Source organism: Takifugu rubripes, chromosome 7, assembly GCF_901000725.2.
Source record: "Takifugu rubripes chromosome 7, fTakRub1.2, whole genome shotgun sequence".
Taxonomy (NCBI): domain Eukaryota; kingdom Metazoa; phylum Chordata; class Actinopteri; order Tetraodontiformes; family Tetraodontidae; genus Takifugu; species Takifugu rubripes.
The window spans coordinates 6,423,038-6,447,233 of NC_042291.1; the positions used below are offsets into that span (position 1 = coordinate 6,423,038).

General features: G+C 41.5%; 4 protein-coding genes across 8 annotated transcripts; 3 read left to right on the forward strand and 1 right to left on the reverse strand.

Moving 5' to 3' along the window:
• Positions 1-164: 164 nt before the first annotated feature.
• Positions 165-8,320, reverse strand: LOC101063423 (grainyhead-like protein 2 homolog). Its single transcript, XM_011605294.2, has 15 exons — positions 8,040-8,320; positions 7,239-7,425; positions 6,752-7,162; positions 6,618-6,673; positions 5,551-5,806; positions 5,336-5,447; positions 4,363-4,457; positions 2,274-2,435; positions 2,133-2,190; positions 1,866-2,005; positions 1,746-1,783; positions 1,477-1,562; positions 1,294-1,379; positions 1,154-1,215; positions 165-780 (listed from the first exon to the last, which is right to left on the reverse strand). Exons 1-15 carry the CDS (start codon positions 8,051-8,053, stop codon positions 666-668), a joined length of 1,878 nt encoding a protein of 625 aa, XP_011603596.2. The 5' UTR covers positions 8,054-8,320; the 3' UTR covers positions 165-665.
• A 71-nt stretch (positions 8,321-8,391) lies between these two features.
• Positions 8,392-11,275, forward strand: LOC101075667 (zinc finger protein 706). Of its 5 annotated transcripts, none has more exons than XM_029838397.1 (3): positions 8,392-8,595; positions 9,669-9,859; positions 10,317-11,275. In XM_029838397.1, exons 1-3 carry the CDS (start codon positions 8,550-8,552, stop codon positions 10,410-10,412), a joined length of 333 nt encoding a protein of 110 aa, XP_029694257.1. In that variant the 5' UTR covers positions 8,392-8,549; the 3' UTR covers positions 10,413-11,275. The 5 variants fall into 5 exon arrangements, with proteins under 5 accessions (XP_029694257.1, XP_003965891.2, XP_029694258.1 ...); XM_003965842.3 differs by having other exon boundaries at positions 8,394-8,595; positions 9,711-9,859; XM_029838398.1 differs by having other exon boundaries at positions 8,395-8,576; positions 9,711-9,859.
• A 1,893-nt stretch (positions 11,276-13,168) lies between these two features.
• Positions 13,169-18,800, forward strand: LOC101075448 (14-3-3 protein beta/alpha-1). The gene is made up of 6 exons (XM_003965841.3): positions 13,169-13,299; positions 15,944-16,234; positions 16,449-16,572; positions 17,006-17,169; positions 17,271-17,366; positions 17,956-18,800. Exons 2-6 carry the CDS (start codon positions 15,953-15,955, stop codon positions 18,004-18,006), a joined length of 717 nt encoding a protein of 238 aa, XP_003965890.1. The 5' UTR covers positions 13,169-13,299; positions 15,944-15,952; the 3' UTR covers positions 18,007-18,800.
• Positions 18,801-19,314: 514 nt separating this feature from the next.
• LOC101075227 (polyadenylate-binding protein 1) lies at positions 19,315-23,962 on the forward strand. Its single transcript, XM_003965840.3, has 15 exons — positions 19,315-20,135; positions 20,286-20,479; positions 20,631-20,746; positions 21,105-21,244; positions 21,339-21,433; positions 21,549-21,686; positions 21,845-21,940; positions 22,015-22,287; positions 22,371-22,461; positions 22,579-22,701; positions 22,787-22,932; positions 23,018-23,102; positions 23,196-23,326; positions 23,426-23,516; positions 23,603-23,962. Exons 1-14 carry the CDS (start codon positions 19,943-19,945, stop codon positions 23,513-23,515), a joined length of 1,911 nt encoding a protein of 636 aa, XP_003965889.1. The 5' UTR covers positions 19,315-19,942; the 3' UTR covers position 23,516; positions 23,603-23,962.
• The last annotated feature ends 234 nt before the right edge of the window (positions 23,963-24,196 follow it).

Below are 24,196 nucleotides of genomic sequence, written 5' to 3' on the forward strand. Positions count from 1 at the left end.
TTTGGCCATAAAATGCAACGTTAGCCATAGTTCCAACACTTATTCTCCCTGCATGCCATTGTGATGCACTTGCCATGCTCTGTCAAGGCCGGTTGGTCCCATAATAATGTTGTTGGCAGTAATTTGAAAATGTTTTATATCAAATGCAACAGGACAAGAGCACATACTTATAAAACTACATTTATTGACTCGTTTAAAAGATTGTACATCATGCTGTGTCAGGTGTAAACAGTGCAGTTATTCTCAGCAAAGGATGTAGAAACAACTTATAAATATTTTAGACTTGAGATGAAAAGCAACAAACACTCAGAAGAAACAAAAAAATAACCCGTTTAACAGCCTCATGGAGACCTGACGTGTTGTTTCTTTGTTCAGTTAAAGAGTAAGAAACAACGGCCACAGGAATATGAAGAATGGTGAAATGATTTTTAAAAGAACAACCTCTCCGTCAGAGGACAGGCCATAATCCAGGACTGCTGATTACAATTACATGAAAAAGTCAAAGCTCTCCTCCGAGAACGAGTGCACGTCAGCTCATCACAGGACGGCAGAGCCCACTCAACCTCCTCAGACACATGCTGGTGCTGTTACCTCCTAAAGACAGTTTTTAATCCATGGGTGGGCTTCGGTCCGATGACTACAGGTGAGCAAAGTGCTAAAACCCCTCAAATCTCAGACAGAGTGACACGAAAGGAGTCTGCGGCGCTCTCTATACCCAGGATGAAGGTGTCTTCATTTGAGTATTGTTGGATGATGTTGTCGTCCATGTTCACTAGGACCCTGGCCAAGATGAAACAGGTGACAAATAAATGACTTGGTTGTTTCTTTCTGGTCTTTAAAGAAAAAGAAAATCGGTTGTAAAAAGCCAGAGCTACTTTTGGAACCCTGCACTGCCCCCTAGAGGCCGCTCTACCATTTATATTTGTTATTTACTGAATGGTGCACACCACCTGGTTTTAACTCAGCAACAAGGTAAGAGGGTCTTCCCTGATGATGCAACCGTATTCCGAGATGGATTCAATTAAAACAGGGAGCAGGGTATGATATGATCAACACTGACCCTACTTTGCACGTAGATACATCTCTATTATTCTATGTATAAGAAAAATGTACAGGATGAAAAGACAAGATTGCATTTCACATGTCAACTCACCCTTTCTTGCTTTTTTGGTAGACTTTGGCTTTGTCGACTGGGACTGAATACTTTTCTGAGATCTGTGGAGGGTATCCAACAATCCCAAAGTGTCATATGTGGTTATTGTCTCTGATTAAACAGTAAAAACTGATACCAACCGCCTCCATCAGAGCTTTGAGGGTCGGGCTGTGCAACATCAGGGCATCGAACACTTCATCACACTCCTTCCTCACGTACAGCAGGACTAATGAGGAGTGGAGCAAATATTGAACAACATCGCTGGTGAGTCGGTCGATCAGTTATCAAGACAATGAAAAATGTGCGGCGGGGCTTTCACAAACCTTTTCTGTCCTGCTCAACTTTGCACTTCTTTGAAGGAGGCAGACAAGCATCTTCCTCACAGGACATCCTTTTCACCAGAACACTCCTGACACAAACACACACCACAGTGGTGACTTTTAATGTACCGGTATATACAATATGGCTACATGCTAATATTACTTGACCTCATATAGAAAGGTAAAGGTAAAGCATATGGATTTATGCAATAATTAATTAAGAAGATGATTGTAAAATTCCTTGAATGTCAGACCAGCAGCAGGAGCCTCACCCATCTCTGTTGACCTCCTCAGTGTTGACAGCAAATACCTGCATAGATTGATAATACAGTCATTTAGCACCTCAGGACTGTAACTGTGTGTTTGTATGGGAAACACTCAAGTGTGTTCACCTGTCCAGCCCTCTGCAGGTTCCCAAAGTAGACATCAGGAATGAAGAGGACAGGCTGAGAGTCCAGGTCGGTCACTGGCTTCAGCAGGGTGCTATCAGCTCGCTTAATGGGTGAGGTCTGCCCGATAGTGCTGTTTTTCCCTAATCCAGAGAGGACATGGCATCAAAATCAATTCAATCGAGCTTCGTGGGAGACCGCAGAGCTCTGCTGTGGTTTCCTGAACCATTTATCAGGCACACATTATTTCTGTCGTTATTTTTAGCCAACCTTTAGTTCTCCTCCTGAGCTGCTTCTTCTCCTCATCGCGAAGCTTCCTTTCAGCACCCTATAAAACAGACAGGCAGCCGAATGAACGGAACCGCCACAATATAGCCATCTAATTCTTGATCACACTTCTGCCATCTCCACCTTGTCACAGAAGACCTTCATCTGAGCGAAGGCCCTGTGGATGGGCCTGCTGCCGCTGCCGCTGTTGTAGCTGTAGGTGTCAATCTGGATTATCAGGGGCATCCCCTTCACACCTTTCTGTGAGGAGAAATCCGTGCTCAGACAGTTGACAGAGATGAACACCTACAACAGGAGAACAAGATTCAAATCAGAGTCCGTTTCCCTGTCATAAATAAAGTCAGTGTTGCTTATTTACTTAAATATAAAAGTGCTAGGCATTCTACCAGCAACTAATAAAATTATAAATCAATAGATTTAAAAGCTTATGGTCTGTCCGATTCTGAAGTCAAACAAAATGCAATGCTGCACAGCTGATCTGGTTCATCTTTGGTGCAATATCAGGAGAGAACCGCATAAACTCAAGTCATAAGCTGACACACATTGTGAGCAGCAGTAGGAGCGGTTAATGATTCCTCAAGATACAAGATATAAACATAATTAGAGACTGTAATGAAAAAAACCCCCATAAACATGTGAGGAAAGTTCCAGTTTTTCAGGGTTGATGGCCCGAGGTCGGGAGGCAAACAGGCAAAAATTATTATCATGGTTTGGCAGCAATTTTCCCACTACGCAGCAGCAGCAGCAACAGCGGCAACAGTGGCAACAGTGGCGTGTCTGAACATGCAGAGGTGCTGATGGCTGGAAAGGCCTGAAGCACAAATGAGCCTCCTACACACCTCCACAACGTTTCACCTCCACAGACTGATGCCATTCACCCAGAAGCAATGGTCACCCTGCTGCTAGTGTGTGTGTGTGTGTGTGTGTAGGAGGTTTGTTATGTTTACACAGTGCTCATGTATGAGCATTCATGTTTTCCTGAAAAGAAAAGGGTTCAAGAGGGCTTTTTAAGTGGCTGTTCAGAGCTCAAACAGGCATTAACAAACTGTAGGAAGCCTCCAACCGGATCATTCACAACAAAACACTGTCCTGACATCATATCTGTATTTTCTTCATCTTTTGCCATTTTACTGCTTTAATGGGGACAAATTCACTCACATCCCAGCTAATGTACAGTAAAAATTCAGCTAAGCCTGGTGGGAACATTCAACTGTCTAATAGCTGTTCAGAACCAAATTCAACTGAAACATGTAGACTTCATTTAAAAAAAAAAAAAGATAATAATCCCCAGTGGGGCATTAGGTGGAACTTTTCTAAATAATCGAATCATGGAGCTAATTAATTGACAAAAATCACTGAGGCTGCTCTTCTGATATGGCACTCAAAACAAATCCCAGGACACATCAGAAAGAAAAAGACCTGTGCTGGACAACTCTGCACTAAAAAGTTGCAATAAAATTAACTAAAACAAAGTGAAGAGTAAGTCTTAGCAGCACTTTCCTCTGCCACAATGGGGCTGTTAGAAAAGTGCATTCCAGTTAAATGAGCTCCATGAGCCACCTCCTGGGGCCAAACACCTAGAGGGTGGGCTGATGCTGCATGTGGGTGTGGATTAGCTTACACATGTTCTGCAATTTGACTTTTCCCCTCCGTCCCATTTTGACAAATGCTTTGAAATCTGAGCATCTTATCAAACTTTGTTGCCGTCTCCACAGTCGGCAAAGCCACAGATTCTCCCTTTCACATGAAGGGCGGAGCCGGATGAAAGCCCCGTTACTAACCCTGAGGTGTCAAGAGGGGATAATAGAAGATGCAGACAGACGTCTCAACAACTGAGAGATCTTGTGGGGTGTTTCATTTCAGCAATCTTTCCCCAGTTGGCTCCAAAGTAGCAGCGGAATAAAATAACCATAACCAAGGTTAGTTCACATAACCAAGTTAGTTCCTGAGAAGGTGAAGTTACAATAAACAGAACACTTTCACACAGGCTCCATTACATTAATCAGGTATTACCTCATAAAGTAACATGTCTGAACACACACACTCACACACTCTGTAATCAGCTGGTCTGGACACTGAATTGTTGTGTGGATGATGTTGCAACAAGGATCAGCCCCACTGAGACGATAGTGTCAATGTGTTGACAACAGAGCACAGAAAAAGGCCTGAATGACCAGTTTTACCTGGTTTTAAAATTATTCCATTATTTTACCTTTGCTTCCTCTCTGATGTCCCATGTGAAGGAGACGGCGTTGTAGGCAATTTCCTCCACATTCCCGATAGTGCTGAAGCTCTCTTTATAGTCGGCTGTAGGTGAGACAAAGATAGATAGCGGTCACAATACCACTCAACGGCTCAGTCTAGTGAGGTGGATAATTATTTTGCTATTCAATACACCTGTCCCATTTTCCTTTACAATGTTCATGTTTTCTGGTTAACATTCACTCAATGGAGCAATAAATCCTCTACTGGAGAGCATATATCACAACATATATCAGTTTCTGTCATCGGGACAGTGTTTTATCGCTGAATCAGCTCATCCATTATCCACTAAAACTTTGTATAGTTCCTTTACTCTAACCAATACCAAATGAGAATGAACCATTATTTTGAATTCCTAAGTGAGTAACGTGGGCTAATATCCACTCATAGATGATAGATTATACCAGGGTACTGGCATCGACTTGCCACAAACAGCACCCATTTCTGAAATCTCCCTTCATTCCACAGGTAGTGAACCACAGGCTGAGGCCTGCTTCGTGTTGACTGTGTGGGCCTCAGCCCAGAACCCCGCCTATTTCTTCTCTTAACGTCTATGCAAATAGAGTCAGTGGGTGTCTCTCCCTACAGTGCTGCTGTGGGAATCAGGCATTGACAGTTAAGTCTGGTTTTACCTCAGGATACATGACTCAAAGCAAGATTGCAATTCTCTCAACAGTTGTTAGCATATGGCTAACAACAGGCTAGAAGTGTGGGTCTGTCCTTAAGTGTGTGAGGTTGTCCTCCAAACACAATGCAGCTAATCATTTATCTTGAAATAGGCCTTTTAAAACCCTCTCACATTAGCAGATACATGCTGGATGGTGGATGATTTAAATGCAATAGTCAACACACTCTTTCTGTTTGAGGATCTATTCCCCATCATCACACTTTGGATATGATTTGACTTAAACGTCTGCCAATACCAATATCCAGGACTCTCTGTTTAGCCGTGTGCTGACGAGAGTGCCAGTATTTCCAATTCTTAAGCTGCTCATCTCGGCACTTGTCCTCCCCGAACACGACCATGATTACACTCTGAAAACAAAGAGCAAAGATAAACAATACACAGTATTACAAAACACAATTCTATTAAATAAAAACACACAACTTTTCATTTGTTCTTTCAGGTGTCACCCACCTGAACAATACTATCTTGTTTCAGTTCCGAAACTCCCACGGCATACTGGTCACAGCTGGATGGACTCCCATCAGGCCTGTGTGTGGCTGTCAGGTCACGCTGCATCTTACCTCTGAGCTGAGATAGGCATGATGGGAAATCGGACATCGAGAGCATCAAAGGATAGAACTGGCCCCGGTTCAGGTAAGCCATGGGTCCTTCCCCCTGCCGCGGCCGCAGGGACATGCTCGCTTCCAGACTGTACCGGAAACCATCACTGAAATAACAGGAACACATTTGAGACCCTCGGGGGGAAAAAACCATCAGTTTTGAGACATAGTACTGCACAGCAATGCACGATAACTGGCTTATCAGGGAAATAATTGTGGCTTCATGGGTGAATTCCTGATCACCTTGTTTTACCCACAGGTAGGTTGATAAAACTGTTTAATTTGCAGTCTTATACTGTGGTGATTTGCTCTTCCAGCAGGTTATTTTTCTTCCTTGTGAGCAGTGTTATAGAGACTAAACTCTTGGCTGGAGGATACAAAATAGGCCCAGCCATAACTTGCTCGCTGTGGGGTGGATGACAATAAAAGGAATGATTGTAATTATTATAATCATTTTTTTGCTGAATTTGATGTTGCCCAAGCTAAAGAAAAACCATTGCAAGGATAGTCATGTGACATGTTCTCCAGTTAAATCAAAACTAAAAATAAAACCTTTAGACAGCATTAAACAGGTTCAACAAGAGTTTTTCTGGGGAAAAAAAACAACTGAGCTAGAGTCAGTTACTCCTGTTTTTACCAACAGTTCCGTTTTGCTATCCTTGAGCAGAGTTATCCAAAAATAAAAATGCAGAACAACAAAATTAATGAAAATCAACAAAATAGCGAGAAAATAGTGAACGCGCCATAGAAGACGATGCTAAATACTGGTGCACATCCAGGATTTTCTCTTCTGAGTAGACATTTTTGCCAAACCACATTAGGTCCAAAGCAGGAAAGACATTTAATTTCTGCAACAAAGAAAATATTCGTATTTTGTCCTGATACTGTCTCGGTAGTTATCAATGAAAACTCACTTACTTTCGGGTACCATGGTGGAAATCACCTACTCCTGAAAAGGGACTTATCTGATATGCCTGTAAAGAAAAAGGCAATGGTGAAATGGAGAGAGCTGCGAATGATGGAGGGGCGAAATCCACTCTAACAAACCCCACCTCTCCTGCAGAACTATCATTAGTGCTGTCTGGAGCGCTTCTTTGCTCATTTTTCAGGAACCCAGCGAGGGGAAAGTCACTTTGCCCATACACAATCCTTATCGGCTCTTCTTGGAAGGCAGCTCCAGAACAGGCCACTCCCACTGACATTGCGCTTTCTGTCTTGACCAGAGGTAGCCCACCTCCGCCCTTTCCATCGCCTCCTCTGGACTGTCCAGTGGGGTAAGGAGAGCTATATTTGGACCCCTGATGTTCTGCATTGCTGCTGTTGAGGGACAGGTTGACAGGCATGGATCGGAGAGCCTGAAGATGGTGATCGAGCATCTCCGGGCCACCACAGCTGTCAGGCCCACTGGCAGAAACAGCCGTAGGTTTAACACCACTGGATACTTGTCTCCTCTCTCTGGGAACCTGAAAATATTGAAGCAATTATACCATATGAGATCTGAAACAATTCATTTTGACTGAAATGTCACACTTTCCAGACCTTGTAGAAGTCGTAGAGCAGGCTGAGCGCTGCAGCACTGTCCTCATCCCCATTAATGCTCATCATGGCTTTAGTGGCAGCTGTCAGGGGGTTCTCCAGGTAGCTCCTCCATGCATCATCGTCACTGTTACTCCCTCTGCGTGACTGTGCAGCCACCTCATTTGGTACAACCACCACCAGACGCTTACTAATGGGATGAAGGGATTACTAAGGATCGGCAACTTTGCAAGAATTTGGTTTTGCCAAGCCACAAAGTCTGCCCGAGGCTGTTTCTCACAAAATTTCAATAGAATTGTCCAGCTCTGGTGGCATGTATTGTGCAAGTTCAACTGCTTGTATGTTCCATTTAATTCAACAAAAGATCAGGTAAATTCAATTTTTTGTAAGAAAAGAGAATTGTCTCGTTAAGAACGTTTTATCAACTGTCAACCATTGAATATAAAAGAGAAATCAAAAGTGGAATTAAAAATTCTTAATTGTATAAACAATCACATTTTCTTTACAATGAGTGTTAATCCAGGTGTTTAAAAACTAAACCAAGTTAATATGGCTTCTATGAAACGTCACTCAAAAACATAACTGCACTTTTAAACTCACATTGCAGTGAAATCGGGCAGTTCATTTCCATTAATTTGATATCTATTTTATTACAGTGGGTGCCTTCATTCAGAGTTTGCCTTAATTTGCATTTACGTAAAGGAACGGTGCAGAATTAAACCAGTGCCATAAACTGTTCAACATCTGGGTTTTATTTCAACTGACAGAAGTTACAGCCCGACACATGGAGGAGTTTACTCTTACCTGTCCAGGTCCATGACTCTCCCGTGAAACTGGACTTTCTAGTTAGTGCAGGTAAGTTTGAGAGAATAGAAGAAGCACAAGATCCTGGCTCTCCTTAACTTTAAACAATCAACAAAAACACAAGCGACTATGAGTCCTGAAAGGAAATCTGACCCCGCGTTAAAATAATCTACATCTCGTCCAGGAAACTGATTGACAACCCGTTTCGCAACGTTGGTAAATTAAGAGATGGGTTTTGCAGCAGTACCTAAAAAGAGCAGAATAAACAAGGAAGCGAGAGAGGCCCTTCTGATTGGTTGGATGTTGCCACAGGTGGCTCAGTCGGCCTGCCATTGGTTAAAAACCTCATGGCCGGAAATCGACACCGATTTCACTGAAAAGTGGCTATCGTATTATCTGGCACCAAAGTAATCTTTTTAGGTCGATGTTGTTTCTTAACAGTTTGGTTTTTTATTGGATAATGCCAATATTAGCAAGTCAGATAGACTGCTATGTGTTACTAGTTGAAAAATGATTCCACGACTCCAGCACAGATATGTAAGAGGGAAAATTGATGGTAATTAGCATTGTGACATCTTGTGGCGGGAACTTGGTTTTACACCGTATAGAACGGACATTTTTTTCAAAAGTTTACTGTTTGTCCTGCGTTTTTTTTAACTATCTGGGGAAACTGGGAGAAAGCTATGTTTACTTTTGAAGTCTGTAATTTGCGGTAGTGTATATGTAGTTGTTATAGCTCCGACCACACGCTATAGCACCTGAAGGCATCTTACTGTATGGTTTGCGCATGCGTATTTAAGACCCCCTCGCTTAGAGGAAGGAAGTCCAGAAGCCTAAATTTAAAACCAATTTTAGTGGATATCTTCGTTAAGACATTTGTTTTTCACTGGTAAGACGTTTGCAGCTAATGTAGTATGGCGCTCCACGACTACCTATTATCGTTTTAATTGTGTCTAAATGTTTATGGTTTGGTTTTTTTAGCTTTATATTTTGTCGTGCACCCGGCTAATGTTAAAGCTCCCGGCTTTTAGTTACTAGGAAATGAGATTAAGTTGTTTTTGCTCTGTTGATACAGAGATGTATTTGCGCATTCGATTAGCGACGATTAACGTAAACACTGTGACTAACACTTCTAACCAAGTCACTTTCGATGCTGTGTCTTATTTAATATCTAATATTATATATCTAATAACACTAGCATTTGACAGGATGATAAGCGATCTAATGGAAATCGCAGTGAAAAGAGCCAACATATACTGTATTTACTTGTGCTTTAATGAGAAAATAGTTGATATCATTGCAATAGAATGTTTTTGAGTTCTCATGTATGCCGCTATAAAGATGAAGTGTGTTGATCTCCCCCGTGTCACTGCCAGTCATATATATATATATATATATATATATACTGTGTATATATATATATATTACATATGCAATGACCTCGTTCTATCTATCATGTGCATATGAAGTTTTAACATCTGCAGCGTGCTTTTCTTCTGGGAAATTTGTGTGTTAATAGCCTTGTCCTTGTGACCCAAAAAGTGTTGATTAACCTAATTTTATGTTCATAACCAGTGCTCTCTTCCTGCAAGTCTTATTTCACGGATTTTCTTGCCTGTTCTCCATAAGACTGCTGTCCAGTCAGCATCCTTTATGGGTTTCCCTCCGCAGGTGTAGCATCAGATATGACCCGCGGGCACCAGAAACTGCAGGCCCAGCAGAAGAATGCCAAAAAGCAAGCAGACATCAAGAAAGGCAAAGGCCATGACCAAAAGGCAGCAGCCAAGGCAGCTTTGGTGTACACATGCACAGTCTGTAGGGTATGTGCTTTGAACGTTAGACGAGTAGTGAATTCTTCTTTTCTCATCAAAAAAAAAACAAGGAGATGACTCATTTGACTGAAAATTTTTACTGGATTGAGGAACGTCATAATCTCTGTTACATCCTAAATTGTTTTGACTTCAACTGTTACTCAGAATGGTTAATATCTTGCATTGTACATGTTAGAGACATATATGTGTCTTCTCGGGGTCTTTACCCCTTTCTGATGCCCTTATGGAAGTGCACGATCATCTTAAATGTACACCCTATGACTTTAGACCTACTGTCATTAAATCTGTGGCACTTTGCAGGCTTTTAAACCACTTTATTTACACAACTAATGACCAGATTTTGATCTTTATGGTCAGTTTGAGGAGGAGATACTTAATGAATGAATTTCTAAGACATTGCTATTTTTTAAATGCAGATTTCCCCCCTTTCAAATGCTTTTTCCAGACACAAATGCCAGACCCGAAGACCTTTAAGCAGCACTTTGAAAGCAAGCATCCAAAGTCCCCGATGCCACCAGAGTTGGTTAATGTGGAAGCATAAAGGTCACCTTTCTAACAGTAAGATAGATGAGGCTACTATAGTTGCAATCTTTCATAAGAAATATTTTGAAGTGCAACATAAATAATTGTTAATAATGCTTTATTGGTACCGGTAATTATGTAGGAAAGGTCCTGAGAAAAAGCTCTGAATTTTGAAGCAATCGTAACTTGCACTAAATAGGTTGAGGAAAAAAATGTATTCATGACTTAACCCACTAAACATCTAAGTTTCATCTACTAAGAAGCCCAAAATAAAAGCATTTTTTTGTTTGGGAATATGTTGGTTACTTACCGGTTTAAACGGTCTCTTCATCATCATTTAAAAACACTAATGTCGTGGAGTTTATATCCCAATAGACATCTAAATGCATCTTGACTTCCATTCTGGACTTTATGTGATGCCACTAAGGTAACTAATTTGTAGCTAATTGTGATGTACTGAAGCAGTTAACTGGAGAAGAAATTTAGAGTCATCCTTGAGCAGTCATAAATGACAACACTGCTTAACTGCTCGCTGTCTGTCTTTGTAAATAAAAGGAATGTGATATAATTGTGCCCACTACTGTAATATACTTTATTATTCAAACTCCCCCATTTGCTGTTTTTCCCTAATCCTTTCATAGAGCAGCTCAGCATTTGAAGTCTAAACTGTATTATTGGTGGGGTTCTTTGTTTGTTTCCCATAGCACGCACCATAAAAAAAAAACTATGGTATAACTATAGTATCTGGACTATCACTGAGGTTGTATTACTGTGCTTAGAATGGACTGACTATGAGCCATGTTTTCACATTTCCAATAATTGTATCCAAGTCCATGCAATGTTATGTGTGGCCTTTTATTAAAGGTGATACTTTTCTATAAATTGTTTTGAAATTGGTTTATTTAATAAGCCTTAAATTAGGCTTTAGACAGGGTAAGGGTGGGGGGCTCATTTCCACACATATCATGACCTACATCTGTATCACCAAAGTTTAATCCTCTGTTCCTTGGCACATTATCATCATTTCCTGAAAATTTAATTAGAAGCTGTTCTTCAATTTTTGAGATATTCTGTTCCCAAACAGACTGACTTATAAATGCCAGCTGTCAAATAACCTCCTTGGCAGAGGTAATTAATTCACAAGTGGAAAATCACTGGTTCTAATATCTGAAATCTAAAACCAATGGAAGTGACAATGTGCTATTTCAGTTGCTTCTGGTCTTACTTAAAAAGCTTTCATTGGATAGAGATTGAAGATTTACTTTTGACATATAGTCGCAAGAATACCAGGCTTTTAATCAACATATACATCAGTGATGACTTTGGGTTTGAAACACTTCTCTAACCACATTCTTACTTGCAGTTCAAGTGATTCCGATCATTACATAAATCTTTCCTTTAAAATGTGGACTTTAGTTTGCAAGCTTCAAGACATCAACTGACTCAGAACTCGCCTAACCAGTTTGCTTCCTTTACTTGAAGTCCGGGGTGCCACACCCTTCCTGGATCTTGCTTGAGAGAGAGGAACCCGTAGTTTTTGAGCACTTTTCTTCATGCATTTTACACATTATTATCTGAGCTACTGTAAAATGGGTTACAAGCCTGAAATTATAGTCCAGTGGGAGAACATGTGACATGGCAAAAATAGCTTCCCTCTGGTTTTGACTAGTAGAAACAGTGGCTCATTAGGAAAAATACTCAAGCTACCCCTTTCCTGTACTTTATATTTCCTGAATATAGTCAAACATATATAGTATTTATAATCAATATCTAATAACAGTAACTGTTGCCAGGATGATAAGCACCCTACCTTATGTAGGGCATGCAACAGTGGAAAGAGCAACTGTTAGTCAAGGAAATACTTATTGATATGGGCTGCAAGATATAATCTGCAGAATATGAGACTAAACTAAACCTTCACAAATTGTTGCCATTATTTTTTTCACTGTGGATATATATGCAACTTTCGGATGATGATCAAATAGAATCATTTATATTGACCAAGTCCATGTGCAGACAGGGTACAAGGAATTCGAGACAGATTACACAATCATTACAAATTCAAAAACAAACATGTTTAGAGACAGACCTATTTGGGGGGGGTTATTCATTCATGCATGCACAGGGTGACCCTTTGCAATGGTGCATGAAGGGAGAGGTGGAGTAATAGTAAAGACCAACAAGAAGAACCAGTTGGACGACTGAATGAGTTCCAGCACAAGAAAAACACACTGAAAAAAGAACTTTTTGTTTCACTGAACTGCTTTCTTGAATCGCTCTCTTTACACTACACATTTTTGCGCAACGGTGGCGTTGCTGTTCCGTGTGTCATTAAGGTGATTCAGTGGGCAATCAAGCTAATTCAGTGGCAAATTAATAAAAGCAATCACTCAGCAATTGAAAGGTGGTGCCTATGCTGTGTCTAAATGTTTATATCCACTCGTCTTCCCATTCAGAAAATAATAGATACAATTTAAATGTGCTGGGCACAGTTTTGAATTATGATAAATTGTGTTGTCACAGACTAAAGGCATGTGGTACCTTGTCTTTTGCACAGTTGTTCTGAGCAGCTATTCATATAAAAATGTCATGTGTAAGGAGTTGTAAACATATGTAATTAGCTTCTGTCTATTTTTTCGTCACAAATGTGAGATATTCACAAAAAAATGTGATAAAACATCGAACATACTAACGAGACGTTGACTTTGAAGTAACTGCAATAGAAAACTACTACTCCCATCATGCCTCACTTTCGGTTTCCCGGGAAACGTTTACGTCAGTAGCCCCCTTACTGGATGAAACTGATATGATTGGAGGGAAACCCCGTCGACTGCAGTCAGACTGACTGGCCGTAAGGATCAGCTGTAGGTTGCTACGCCGACATCGCAGCTACTTCAAACACTCAGGTATGACATTAGTTTTTAAACTTTGGGTTCATGGATTCCAAATCATCTCATTTTATTAAACCGTTCAGATAGAAAACGCTATTTTCTCCTGTGAGCTATGGCGCTACATTTAGCGGCGACTACCGTCACACCAAAGAACAATAGTTGACTGCACTTAGGGAGCCGTCTGATGCCTGGTTTTAGCGTTTTGATGCAGCGGCAACCGTGATATACATTTGTTCAAATTGTTGAACGTGTTCCAGCTATTAATTTATCAGCCTGAGTGGGTGATGGCCCTGGGCGCTTAATAAACTCGAGCTTCGTTCTGCTCTCCTCCCCTCGTTTCAACTATTATAATCTAATGAGCTCATCGTCCCGCTGTCTGCTGCGAGTCGCGTTTTGGAGTACTTGTGGTTTTGTTCGAATTTCAAAGACGAAATGGTGATTATCTACACATCTGTCCGAGAACGAATATCCGAAACAACCACCTTAACCATTTCGCAACACGAAATGTTTCGGTTCCGGTTTCAGATGGTTTGAATCTATGTGAAGTGTAGTGTCATCGCAGCGTTTACTGGAACATTTTTGACAACCTTGGTAGCTCAGTAACGCTTGGCTTGGAGTGCTTTTGTTTCAGGAAATAGTCGTCGCCATACTGGAACTGGGTCACGAGGCCCCCAATTTAAGAACACGGCTTAATACTTTTAAAACGCTACTGGATCTGGTTGTGTTAATCAATCCTATTATAGCATAAATGGATTTCTTCTCACGCCGACCAGATTCGCTTTTGTTTTAGGCGTTATCCTTTTAAAATGTGAACTTCCGCTTGGCAGAGCTACAGGTACGGGGATGGGTGTGGTGTGTCTGTGTTGGGACTCGGTGGGGCTGTTTTCACCTTGCCTCAACACGCGTTCGCGTCGGATCGAGAGCGGAGCAGGCGGCGAAGACGTGAGGAAAATGCACAGATGTCCACCAAAGCCAAAGTCACGGCTGCTGGCGAGCACATTCTGTCGTTTGCGAGGCGAAACCACGTCCCGGACGACACGTGAAGCGCCGCCTGTCGGCTTTACGTAATCAGTCCGCCGCGCGCTCTTTCAGACACCGGAACTTCCGCCATGAGCCCGCTGTACATACGCTGAACATTATACGAGCAAATACATCGCTGCAGCCAGCGTCAAATATTTAACTCGGTGGCGTTTCCTGTCCCACGTTGTAACTTTTGTTTCATCCCTGCATACGAAAGTGGTAGTTCCCTGTCCTGCTGTGTTCATTGTCCCCCCCCCCCCGCGGTGAAAAATGATCTCCTCCCAATGCTGCTCACATACCAAGTATGGGAAAATGCTTCCGTGATGTTTTGACCTCACGGACAGTTTGTGCGTACACATCACGCAGTGTGGGAATATATGTATTTTGCAGTAAGGAGCCTTAAAATCAATTGCTCGTACTGTTCTATAGATATATAATTGCATACGCTGCATAAAGAGATCTATTCAAACACGGTCATTAGAGGAACCTCCACGCTGAGCTGGGCCCTTGTGATCACAGTCTTCAGTTGCTTTGTCTATTTTTGTATTCTGCAAAAACGCACCCAATATTTCAGAATGTCTCTGGCTCACTGCACAAAGGTTGATTCAAGTCTTCCACCAAATGCAGCATTGGTCTTTAATCGCAGAGCCATTTTAAGTTATTTACTTGTTCTAATAAAATTCTGTGTATTTGGCTCAGGGCATCAAAGTGTGATGCATCATGTGAGTTGTTTTTACAGTGATGACAATTAAAATATTTGTGGGGGTACTGATCAGTGACCAGTTTGTTTTTGTGTCCTTTGTAACCTTTTTGTTTTTCCAACATTATTTTCATTATTTCTACTTTGTGCATGCTGTTTTTAAATTAATGCAGAAATGCATTATGTCTTGGGATACTCGGCGAGGCTCATGTTGTGAACTCTGACACACTAACTCTTTGGGTCTTTGGATCCTGGTTATTGGGAGGGGTTCACTCATGCCAACCCAGTGACTCACTGACACATTCAACTGTCAAGTCATAAGCACCTTGCTCTTGTACTTAATCATTTGGTATTGCATGCATCATGATTATAAAGGTCACAACTTTACTAAAAACAGGCCCTCTATTTCTCAATTAACCTGAAATCATGGGTCACCAAGGGTGATGTGTATAAGACAGAAACACGGCAGAGGTTATCTGTTTTAATTCTAGAATTTTGTGGGCTCCTCCAGATTGTCACCAAAGCTCTTTTTTTAATAATAAAAAAAAAACACACAGCTGTAACCTGAGTACTGCATAAAATGGTTAAATGTATAAATGGTGATGGCCGTAGTTTGTAGAACCACTTAAACATGACAACGAGACCATTGTTCTGGTACATAGTCAGAATGGTATGTCTGCCCTCGCATTGCTCTGTAGAACACCAAGCATTCGGGCATTAGAACAAAGATATATTTACATATTAAATATTTAAGACCTCGCTATTTAATCTGATTGCTTGATTTTGGTGTAGTGTGAACGTATCGGATGCACAAATCTATTCTTTCTTTGCAGCCTGTGCTTTTCAATTTGTACTGAAATAATCAACGCTTGTTAAAATTTTGAAATGATGAGCTCGACTAATGTATGGATGTTCTTTTCTCTGTGTTCCTTCATCCAGTGAGCAGTCATGGTTGACCTCGTAGAGCAGGCCAAATTGGCTGAGCAGTGTGAGCGCTATGAAGACATGGCTGCTGCAATGAAAGCTGAGACCCAGAAGAATCCCCAGCTAGATGATGAGCAGCGAAACCTGCTGTCTGTGGCCTACAAGAATGTCGTGGGTGCGCGCCGTTCCTCGTGGCGTGTCATTTCCAGCATTGAACAGAAGAGCATTGATGATAAGAGTGCTGTTGCTAAGGAGTATCGGGAACAAATTGAGAAGGAGCTGGAAAGCACCTGCAACGAAGTGCTGGTAAAATAACATCACTTCACTTGGAGCTCTTAGGACTATTACTAAATGTTGAGTTGGTTTTAAGTGTATTAATCATGTGAAGTAAACTTAGCCCGCACCATTTTCTCCCCGAGACCTTCATAATGAGCGAACGAATGCAAAACATTGCATCTTTTTAATATGGTGAAGCCAAGTCATTTGCAAACATGTCCCATCTTCTATTTCTCTGCTACAGGAGCTGCTGGATGAGTATCTCATTCCTAAAGCTGTTTCTTTTGAATCCAAAGTCTTCTGTTTGAAAATGAAAGGAGATTACCACCGATATTTGGCTGAGGTAGCTTCAGGAGATGAGAGGAAAGGTAAGTTCAGTGTTTTCTGTTTTTGCATTTTTATTGGATATAATCTTTGAAGTGACATTGGAAGCATCTGCATTAGCCCAATAAGATGATGTGCACAATGCCCGATAAAGGATGGGTTTAAAGTACAAGTACCTTCAAGGGCTTAATCATGTGTGGGTTTCAGGTGGGTGCTTAAATCACTTGAGCCTTCGTTGGTCTGATGGCTCAGTGCTACAATGTGCATTTGGATTGATTTAATAAATGTAGCTTAGAATGAACACTAGACGTGCATACTTAATTTTGGTCAGTACCTAATATTACGGCCTAAAATGCTTATAACGTTCTTATAATATTAGCAGATATCAGTACTTTCCCATTTTGATTTTATGGGCTGCATCTTGATTGCTAATCTGCCCTCTGCCAATCATCATTGTCATCATTTGCTTTTCCTCAGCTACCATTGACAAATCAAAAGACGCCTACCAAAAAGCCTTCGATATCAGCAAAGAGAACATGCCTCCCACGCATCCCATCCGACTCGGCCTTGCCCTGAATTTCTCCGTTTTTTACTATGAGATTCTCAACTCGCACGAGGAGGCCTGCAAGCTGGCTAAGGGTGTATGTTCACAAAGTAGAAATCTTCTGAATACTTGATGTGACACAAGAAACCTGGAGGTGACTGTCATTTCAACAGTTAACGGTGTTCTGAATTTTCCCAGGCTTTTGACGAAGCCATTGCAGAACTCGACGGTCTTGGCCAAGACTCGTACAAAGATAGTATGCTAATCATGCAGTTATTGAGGGACAACTTGACGGTAGGGTTTTATTTTTATTGGCACGTTATTGTTTTTGTTTTTTAAACCTGTCTTCCACATCTCACAGCCTATCTGATAACATTCAAGTCCAGCTTGGCCGTTGTATTTTTAGTTGCTTCTGTTAACGGCGATCATGATGAGAGGGTCGATTGTCTCGGCTGCGAACAACACGAGTTATTATAAAAGGCGCAGCCAGTCTAATAAAATAAACTGCAGAATTTCATCTTCTGTGCATGTTGACAGAGATGACTCATCTTCTCACTGTGTTACACAATTCTGACCAGCAAGGTTGTCTCAGTTGGCTTCCTGCGCGCTGGAGCGTGAGCAAAATCCACCGTCCTTTGAAATCATGAAGAAGAAAATAATCACAGGGGCATGTGAAGAACTTTCAAACCCAAAAACAGGAATTGCCATGATCAAACTCGGAGCACTGCCAAACTTCAAAGTTGATTTCCTCATATTACCTTTGACCTAGGTTACTTTTAATCCCCCCCCCCCCTTTTTTTGGTCTCCTCACATTTATTTGAATATGGATGTTGCCAAAATCCAGTGTTTTGACTGTTTTGGGGTTTTTTTTGTCCATTTTCAGCTGTGGACCTCTGATTGCCAGGGAGAGGATGGAGAAGAGAGCAACAACTAAGCCAGACCCAGGTCACCATCCCTGACTACCTGCCAGCATTTTAGCTCCTCATGAATATCTTCAGAAGCACCATTTCATTATTGTCCAATTCTTCATTTTCTCTGGTTCATTTTATTCCTTTGCTATGAATAGTTTGGGAAATTTGGGGGGTGCATTTTTAAATTATGTGGTTAAAGGGTCCAGGTAAACTTCTCTGGGGTGATTTTGTTGTCTCTCAACCTTGTGTGGGAATGGGTGTTGCATTCAAGTGGTGGTGGGCCAGTTTCCAGATCGTAAAGCCTTGGCAAGTTTATTTTTTACATTCTGATTGTTCTTCTGCATGTTCCCAGATAGCCAGACCCTGTCCTTTATTGTTTTGGGTTTTTTTCAGTTTTTTTTTTCCAATATCAGTCATTTTCTTAACCTTGGAATGCTGTTACTCATCGGGGTAAAATGGGTAAAGACAATGAAGTTAAAATGGTTGCATGAGACAGGGCTGTTTATGGAACACACTTGCATTCCATTTCCTGTCCTTTTTTACTCTTCTGGGTTATCAGCTTTTGTATTTTCATGTAATGGTTAACATTCTTGAGAGCTAAAACGAGGAACAAAAAAGGCATACAGACTTATTTTTATGAGTGTTAGGAACTGTTAAGAGCAAATTCATGCTTATTTGGTTCTCCAAACATTATAATCTGATGTTGTAAGGTGGGCCAGCTGGGTTCACCTTTATAATTTTCCATAAGGACATTCAAGCATTACTGCTGCATATGGGTAAACCATGTCATTTACAATGAATAAAATATTGAGCCTACTGTTTGATTTTGAATTTATTTTCCTGGGCGGGGGATCCCAAAGGACATGGTCAAAGTAGGAGTGTTAAAGAGAGACCGTTTAATGAGGGGAAAAATGAGCGGATCAGCTCAGGAAATAGAACCAACAAGAGATGAGTTTCATCAGTCCAATTCTTTTAAATCTCAATTTTAAACAACTTTAAAACATTTTTCTGCTTTATGAATCTACCCATAAGTTGTCTGAAATATTCATCAATTCTCTATTTTAAGATTTCATTCCCTCAACACTCTTAAACTCCCGTGTTTTTGTTTATATAATGTTTAGAATATTAAATAACAAAATTATAATTGATCAAAACGTGCCTAAAGTATTACTGTTATGGAGGAAAACCCCGTCATTTTTTACACTATAGCCTAATGACTACAATCACGACGCAAGATGAGTGGGGGGGGGAGAGACTGCGTAAAATATCGCGATATTTGACGTCATCTTCGGTGATGAAAGCGTTGTGGTTTCAGGGGGAATCGGAAGCAACCTCTACCGACTGTCTTTTCATTCCTGTAATCCGTCTGCGTAGGGTGTGCTTTGGAGCTAGTCTCAGCACACATTTTATTATTATGAAACAAACCAAAAGCTAGAAAAAGCACACGCAGACATATTTTTATAAGAAAAAAAAAAAAAACATCGGTGAAGCAGGATTTGATTTGCCAAACGAAGAAAAGGCGAAGAAGACTTAGACTGCAGAAGAGGATTTAACGACATGCTAGCAAGCTAAGCAGTTAGCATCATTGTTGAGCGTGTGCGAACAGCGTTTATCGGTTATATTTTCAACCTTTTTGCTATTCCGGCTCTCTTTGAAGTTGGACTATTCGTATTGGTAGCTATCAACAATTTATGTCGTTAGCTATCTCTAACAATACGATTTGAAGTTTACGCCTCAACCATATTTGCTAGGCCACGTTCCGACATTTTGCTAATTGAGCTAATTAGCCCACGTTGCTAACCTCTAAGGACGTGAGTATTCGATTTTTACAGAGATCGGTCGGATAAGCCGTACTGTAGTGAGGACGAGGGTATATTTGCTGACAACTGTCAACATTCTAACATCGGTAAACGGGTACATTGGTTTAGGCGTGCTTCCTAAGAACACGTGTCGGTTAGCATGAATCCCAGCGCGCCCAGCTACCCAATGGCTTCCCTCTATGTGGGAGACCTGCATCCAGACGTTACTGAGGCTATGCTCTACGAGAAATTCAGCCCTGCCGGACCCATCTTGTCAATCAGGGTATGCAGAGACATGATTACCCGGCGATCCCTTGGCTATGCCTACGTCAATTTCCAGCAGCCTGCAGACGGTAGGTAAAGCGTGCTGTAGTAGTCATGCTTAACAAGATAGTTGAGCCATGTGATTTGGCTTTCATACAAAACGAATCGTTATTAAATCTACCACAGTTAATATTTTCTAAGAGGGACTAATTTCTGTTCTGTTTCGTCTGTGATTGTAGCTGAACGAGCCCTCGATACCATGAACTTTGACGTGATCAAAGGAAGGCCTCTACGCATCATGTGGTCTCAGCGTGACCCTTCACTTAGAAAGAGTGGTGTTGGCAACATCTTCATCAAGAACTTGGATAAGTCCATTGACAACAAGGCTCTCTATGACACCTTCTCTGCTTTTGGAAACATTCTTTCCTGCAAGGTATGTAGAGCAGCATTTATATGCATTAGGTTTGGAGAAAGCACAGTTTTGCATGACACGATTTGCTATATTTGGAGTGGGTGTTTTTGAATGCATGGGTTTTTGGTATTTGTAATAGTTTTGACATGCTCAAATCTCCCCCTTTTTAAAGGTGGTTTGTGATGAAAATGGCTCAAAGGGTTACGGCTTTGTGCACTTTGAGACCCATGAGGCCGCTGAGCGTGCCATTGAGAAAATGAATGGCATGTTGCTCAATGACAGAAAAGTGTAAGTGAGAATACAATATTACTAACATGGAAACCTGGATGTTTTGATTAACTGTTTTAGCTCTATAGGTTGTGTTTAACTGCATCTTGGCTGCAATCTAATTCCTTATTTACTGTCAAGTTCCAGTAATTGCATTCTGTAGGTAGGAACGTTCGCAACTAAATATTTTGTTAATGTCCAAAGCCTGACTGATTTTATTGTGAGTTAACGGTGATAAATTCTAAAAGATCTGGATTGTAGATTGATAATGTACTGACTTTTTTCTTTTAACTTTCCATGATGACCTGCTATCACCTCTGGAAGTTAACATTGGATGACTTTTTAATGCCTTAGGTTTACAACATGATTTTACTAACAGGTTTGTTGGACGATTCAAATCTCGTAAAGAGAGGGAGGCTGAGCTTGGGGCACGTGCCAGGGAATTCACCAATGTTTACATCAAAAACTTTGGAGAAGACATGGATGATGAGAAATTAAAGGAGTTGTTTAGCAAATATGGTAAGAAACATCAGTTGACTGTTGGCAATCTGGTTACCAACCAGCTTCATTTTTTAAAAAAAAAAATGGCTAATCAAGTTGTTTTAATTGTTAGGGCCAGCCCTCAGTATCCGGGTGATGACAGATGATGGTGGCAAATCCAAGGGATTCGGATTTGTCAGCTTTGAGAGACATGAAGATGCTCAGAAGGTAGGTTTTTTGACCTCTTGGCAGCATTGTTACATTATCTGAAGCAAAAGCAGCACCTGACTCTGAGCTAATATTGGCTGTTGATGATCTTCACTGGGCTTTGGCTTTATTGCAGGCTGTAGATGACATGAATGGAAAAGAACTGAATGGCAGGCAGGTCTATGTTGGCCGTGCGCAGAAGAAAGGAGAACGCCAGAATGAGCTCAAGCGTAAATTTGAACAGATGAAACAGGATCGCATGACCAGATACCAGGTAAACAGAATTTTGTTCTGGAAATTGAATATATCTGGACCTCGTATGTTTAATACTAGTTTGTGGTGGTTGATATTTGATATTGATATTTCATAGACACTGTTTACTGAAAGGTGGGCCTTGCTTGAGAATCTAATGTCAAATCTTCCCCTTTTTAGGGCGTCAATCTTTATGTGAAAAACTTGGATGATGGCCTGGATGATGAGCGTCTGCGTAAAGAATTCTCTCCGTTCGGAACCATAACGAGTGCTAAGGTAAAGTTGTATAAGATTGTGGTGGATCAAAAATCATTCCTCAATGTGGATATTAATCCGTGTCTTTGTTTTAGGTGATGATGGAGGGTGGCCGCAGCAAGGGCTTTGGATTTGTGTGCTTTTCTTCTCCGGAGGAGGCGACCAAGGCTGTAACGGAGATGAATGGGCGCATTGTTGCCACAAAGCCACTGTATGTGGCTCTGGCTCAGCGCAAGGAGGAGCGCCAGGCCCATTTAACCAATCAGTACATGCAGAGGATGGCCACTGTGCGTGCTGTGCCCAACCCAGTCCTCAACCCGTATCAACCTGCACCACCCTCGGGCTATTTCATGGCAGCCATACCTCAGGTGAGCAGAGCAGTTAAAAGATGGCAGAACACGAATATGAGCTCCGTTTTAGCCTTCATTGAATGACTTGCTGTCTTCCTCAGACCCAAAACCGTGCTGCATACTATTCAGCCAACCAGCTGGCCCAGCTCCGCCCCAGCCCCCGCTGGACTACTCAAGGAGTGCGCCCACAGCGTATGTATATTTATGCCATGTCTTTTTACGTGCCGCTAACCATAAACTTTGGGGTGTGATTTCTGCTGGTAACCATGAACATCAGTGGATCCAAAAAGATTTCCCCTTTTTGTCCAGACTTCCAAAACATGCCAGGTGCTATGCGCCCATCCGCGCCGAGGCCACAGGCTTTAAACGCCATCCGTCCTACTGCCGCTGGAAACGCCCAGGTTCCACGCATGATGGCTTCCCAGCGTATGCGTGAGTGTTCATGCTTTGGGAACAAATGCACATTTTTGCCCTTCTATTGCCGCTTATTTGGTGCCTCTCTTTTTACTATGCTCAGCCGCACAGACCCTAGGTCAGCGTGCTGCTGGTGCATCAACCACTGCCGCTGCTCCAGTACGAACCATGCCCCAGTACAAGTATGCTGCCGGTGTGCGCAACCCCCAGCAGCACATGGCCTCCCAGCCACAGGTACCCATGCAGCAGGTAAGAAATAAGCATTTGATTGAGCCTTCAACTGTATACTTGATTGGATCCCTGTGCACTAACGTCCCATCCTTGTCTCATTCAGCCGGCTGTCCTTGTCCAAGGTCAGGAGCCCCTGACAGCATCCATGCTGGCATCTGCCCCTCCTCAGGAACAGAAGCAGATGCTGGGTCAGTAGGACATGGTCTCACATTAAACTTGGAAAAGCATCTCTTTATTTTAAATGAATGTTATTAAACATTTTCTTATTCATTTATTTTCAGGTGAACGTCTGTTCCCCCTGATTCAGGATGTGCACCCCAGCCTGGCGGGTAAGATCACAGGTATGCTGCTGGAGATCGACAACTCTGAGCTTCTACACATGCTCGAGTCCCCCGAATCGCTGCGCTCAAAGGTTAGTCCTTACACACCTGTTTGACTATCTGGATTGTTTTATTGCCTTTTATCCTCTTCAGTGTTATCATTCAGCTGATCATTAATGTTTTGTTATCAGATGGATGAGGCGGTTGCTGTGCTTCAGGCCCACCAGGCCAAGGAAGCTGCTCAGAAGTCCACCACCCCTGCTGGGGTTCCCAGTGTCTGAGGTGTGTGCCTGGACTTTGGTTTTGTTGTAGCCTTGAGGAGATTTGTTTATGACCGAGCTAATGGATTGTACTTGTCTGTTTTACAGAATGAGCATTTTGAAACCTGCTTCACCGATGGAAAAAGAGAAAAACAAATTAAACATTGAAAAACCTAAAACTCTGAAAACATCGAAAAATGAGAAATCATGTCTTAAAAAAAGAAAACGATTGAGTCTGCCAGGTCTAGGTATGGTTTGACTAGACCTTGATCATAAAAAAAATTGTTGAAAAAAAAAAATGAAAAATCGATAAAATTGAAATGATAAATTAGAATACATTCCTCTGTTTTATGTCATTTTACTGTCAGTGCTCAGAGCACCAGCCGTGTTCATGAAGATGGTAGCTGAGCAATTTTGAGAGGTAATTTGTATTGTGAACTGCTGGCTGTAATAAATTCTTCAAAATTATGAGTCTTAATGTCCCGTTGTCCACATTGGTCATACAAAATAATGAACTTTAGGAACCCCTTTCTTGAGATATATGTAGGTCGGCTGTGGGCCGTTAGGTGGCGCTGCTGCATGCTTCTCTACAATTTCAAACTTGCTCTGAAATCGGACTAGACGAGATATTTCTTATACCGATCATTAAGGGAATGTATAAACAAGTTAATACGATGTAAATATAGGGATTTATAAATGACG

What these genes read in the sequence shown, in the direction of transcription:
- LOC101063423 (XM_011605294.2), bottom strand. An exon ending in TGCTCTACGACTTCTACAAG is followed by an intron (nt 7,163 to 7,238) that starts GTCTGGAAAGTG and finishes CAATATTTTCAG; the next exon opens with GTTCCCAGAGAGAGGAGACA. An exon ending in AGTTGAGCAGGACAGAAAAG is followed by an intron (nt 1,380 to 1,476) that starts GTTTGTGAAAGC and finishes ACTCCTCATTAG; the next exon opens with TCCTGCTGTACGTGAGGAAG.
- LOC101075667 (XM_029838397.1), top strand. Translation starts at nt 8,550, where the DNA reads ATGATTCCACGACTCCAGCACAGATATGTAAGAGGGAAAATTGATG. An exon ending in TGTAAGAGGGAAAATTGATG is followed by an intron (nt 8,596 to 9,668) that starts GTAATTAGCATT and finishes GTTCTCCATAAG; the next exon opens with ACTGCTGTCCAGTCAGCATC. An exon ending in ACACATGCACAGTCTGTAGG is followed by an intron (nt 9,860 to 10,316) that starts GTATGTGCTTTG and finishes TGCTTTTTCCAG; the next exon opens with ACACAAATGCCAGACCCGAA.
- LOC101075448 (XM_003965841.3), top strand. Translation starts at nt 15,953, where the DNA reads ATGGTTGACCTCGTAGAGCAGGCCAAATTGGCTGAGCAGTGTGAGCGC. An exon ending in TTCAGGAGATGAGAGGAAAG is followed by an intron (nt 16,573 to 17,005) that starts GTAAGTTCAGTG and finishes GCTTTTCCTCAG; the next exon opens with CTACCATTGACAAATCAAAA. An exon ending in CCTGCAAGCTGGCTAAGGGT is followed by an intron (nt 17,170 to 17,270) that starts GTATGTTCACAA and finishes GAATTTTCCCAG; the next exon opens with GCTTTTGACGAAGCCATTGC.
- LOC101075227 (XM_003965840.3), top strand. Translation starts at nt 19,943, where the DNA reads ATGAATCCCAGCGCGCCCAGCTACCCAATGGCTTCCCTCTATGTGGGA. An exon ending in TCATGGCAGCCATACCTCAG is followed by an intron (nt 22,288 to 22,370) that starts GTGAGCAGAGCA and finishes TGTCTTCCTCAG; the next exon opens with ACCCAAAACCGTGCTGCATA. An exon ending in CCGAATCGCTGCGCTCAAAG is followed by an intron (nt 23,327 to 23,425) that starts GTTAGTCCTTAC and finishes TTTTGTTATCAG; the next exon opens with ATGGATGAGGCGGTTGCTGT.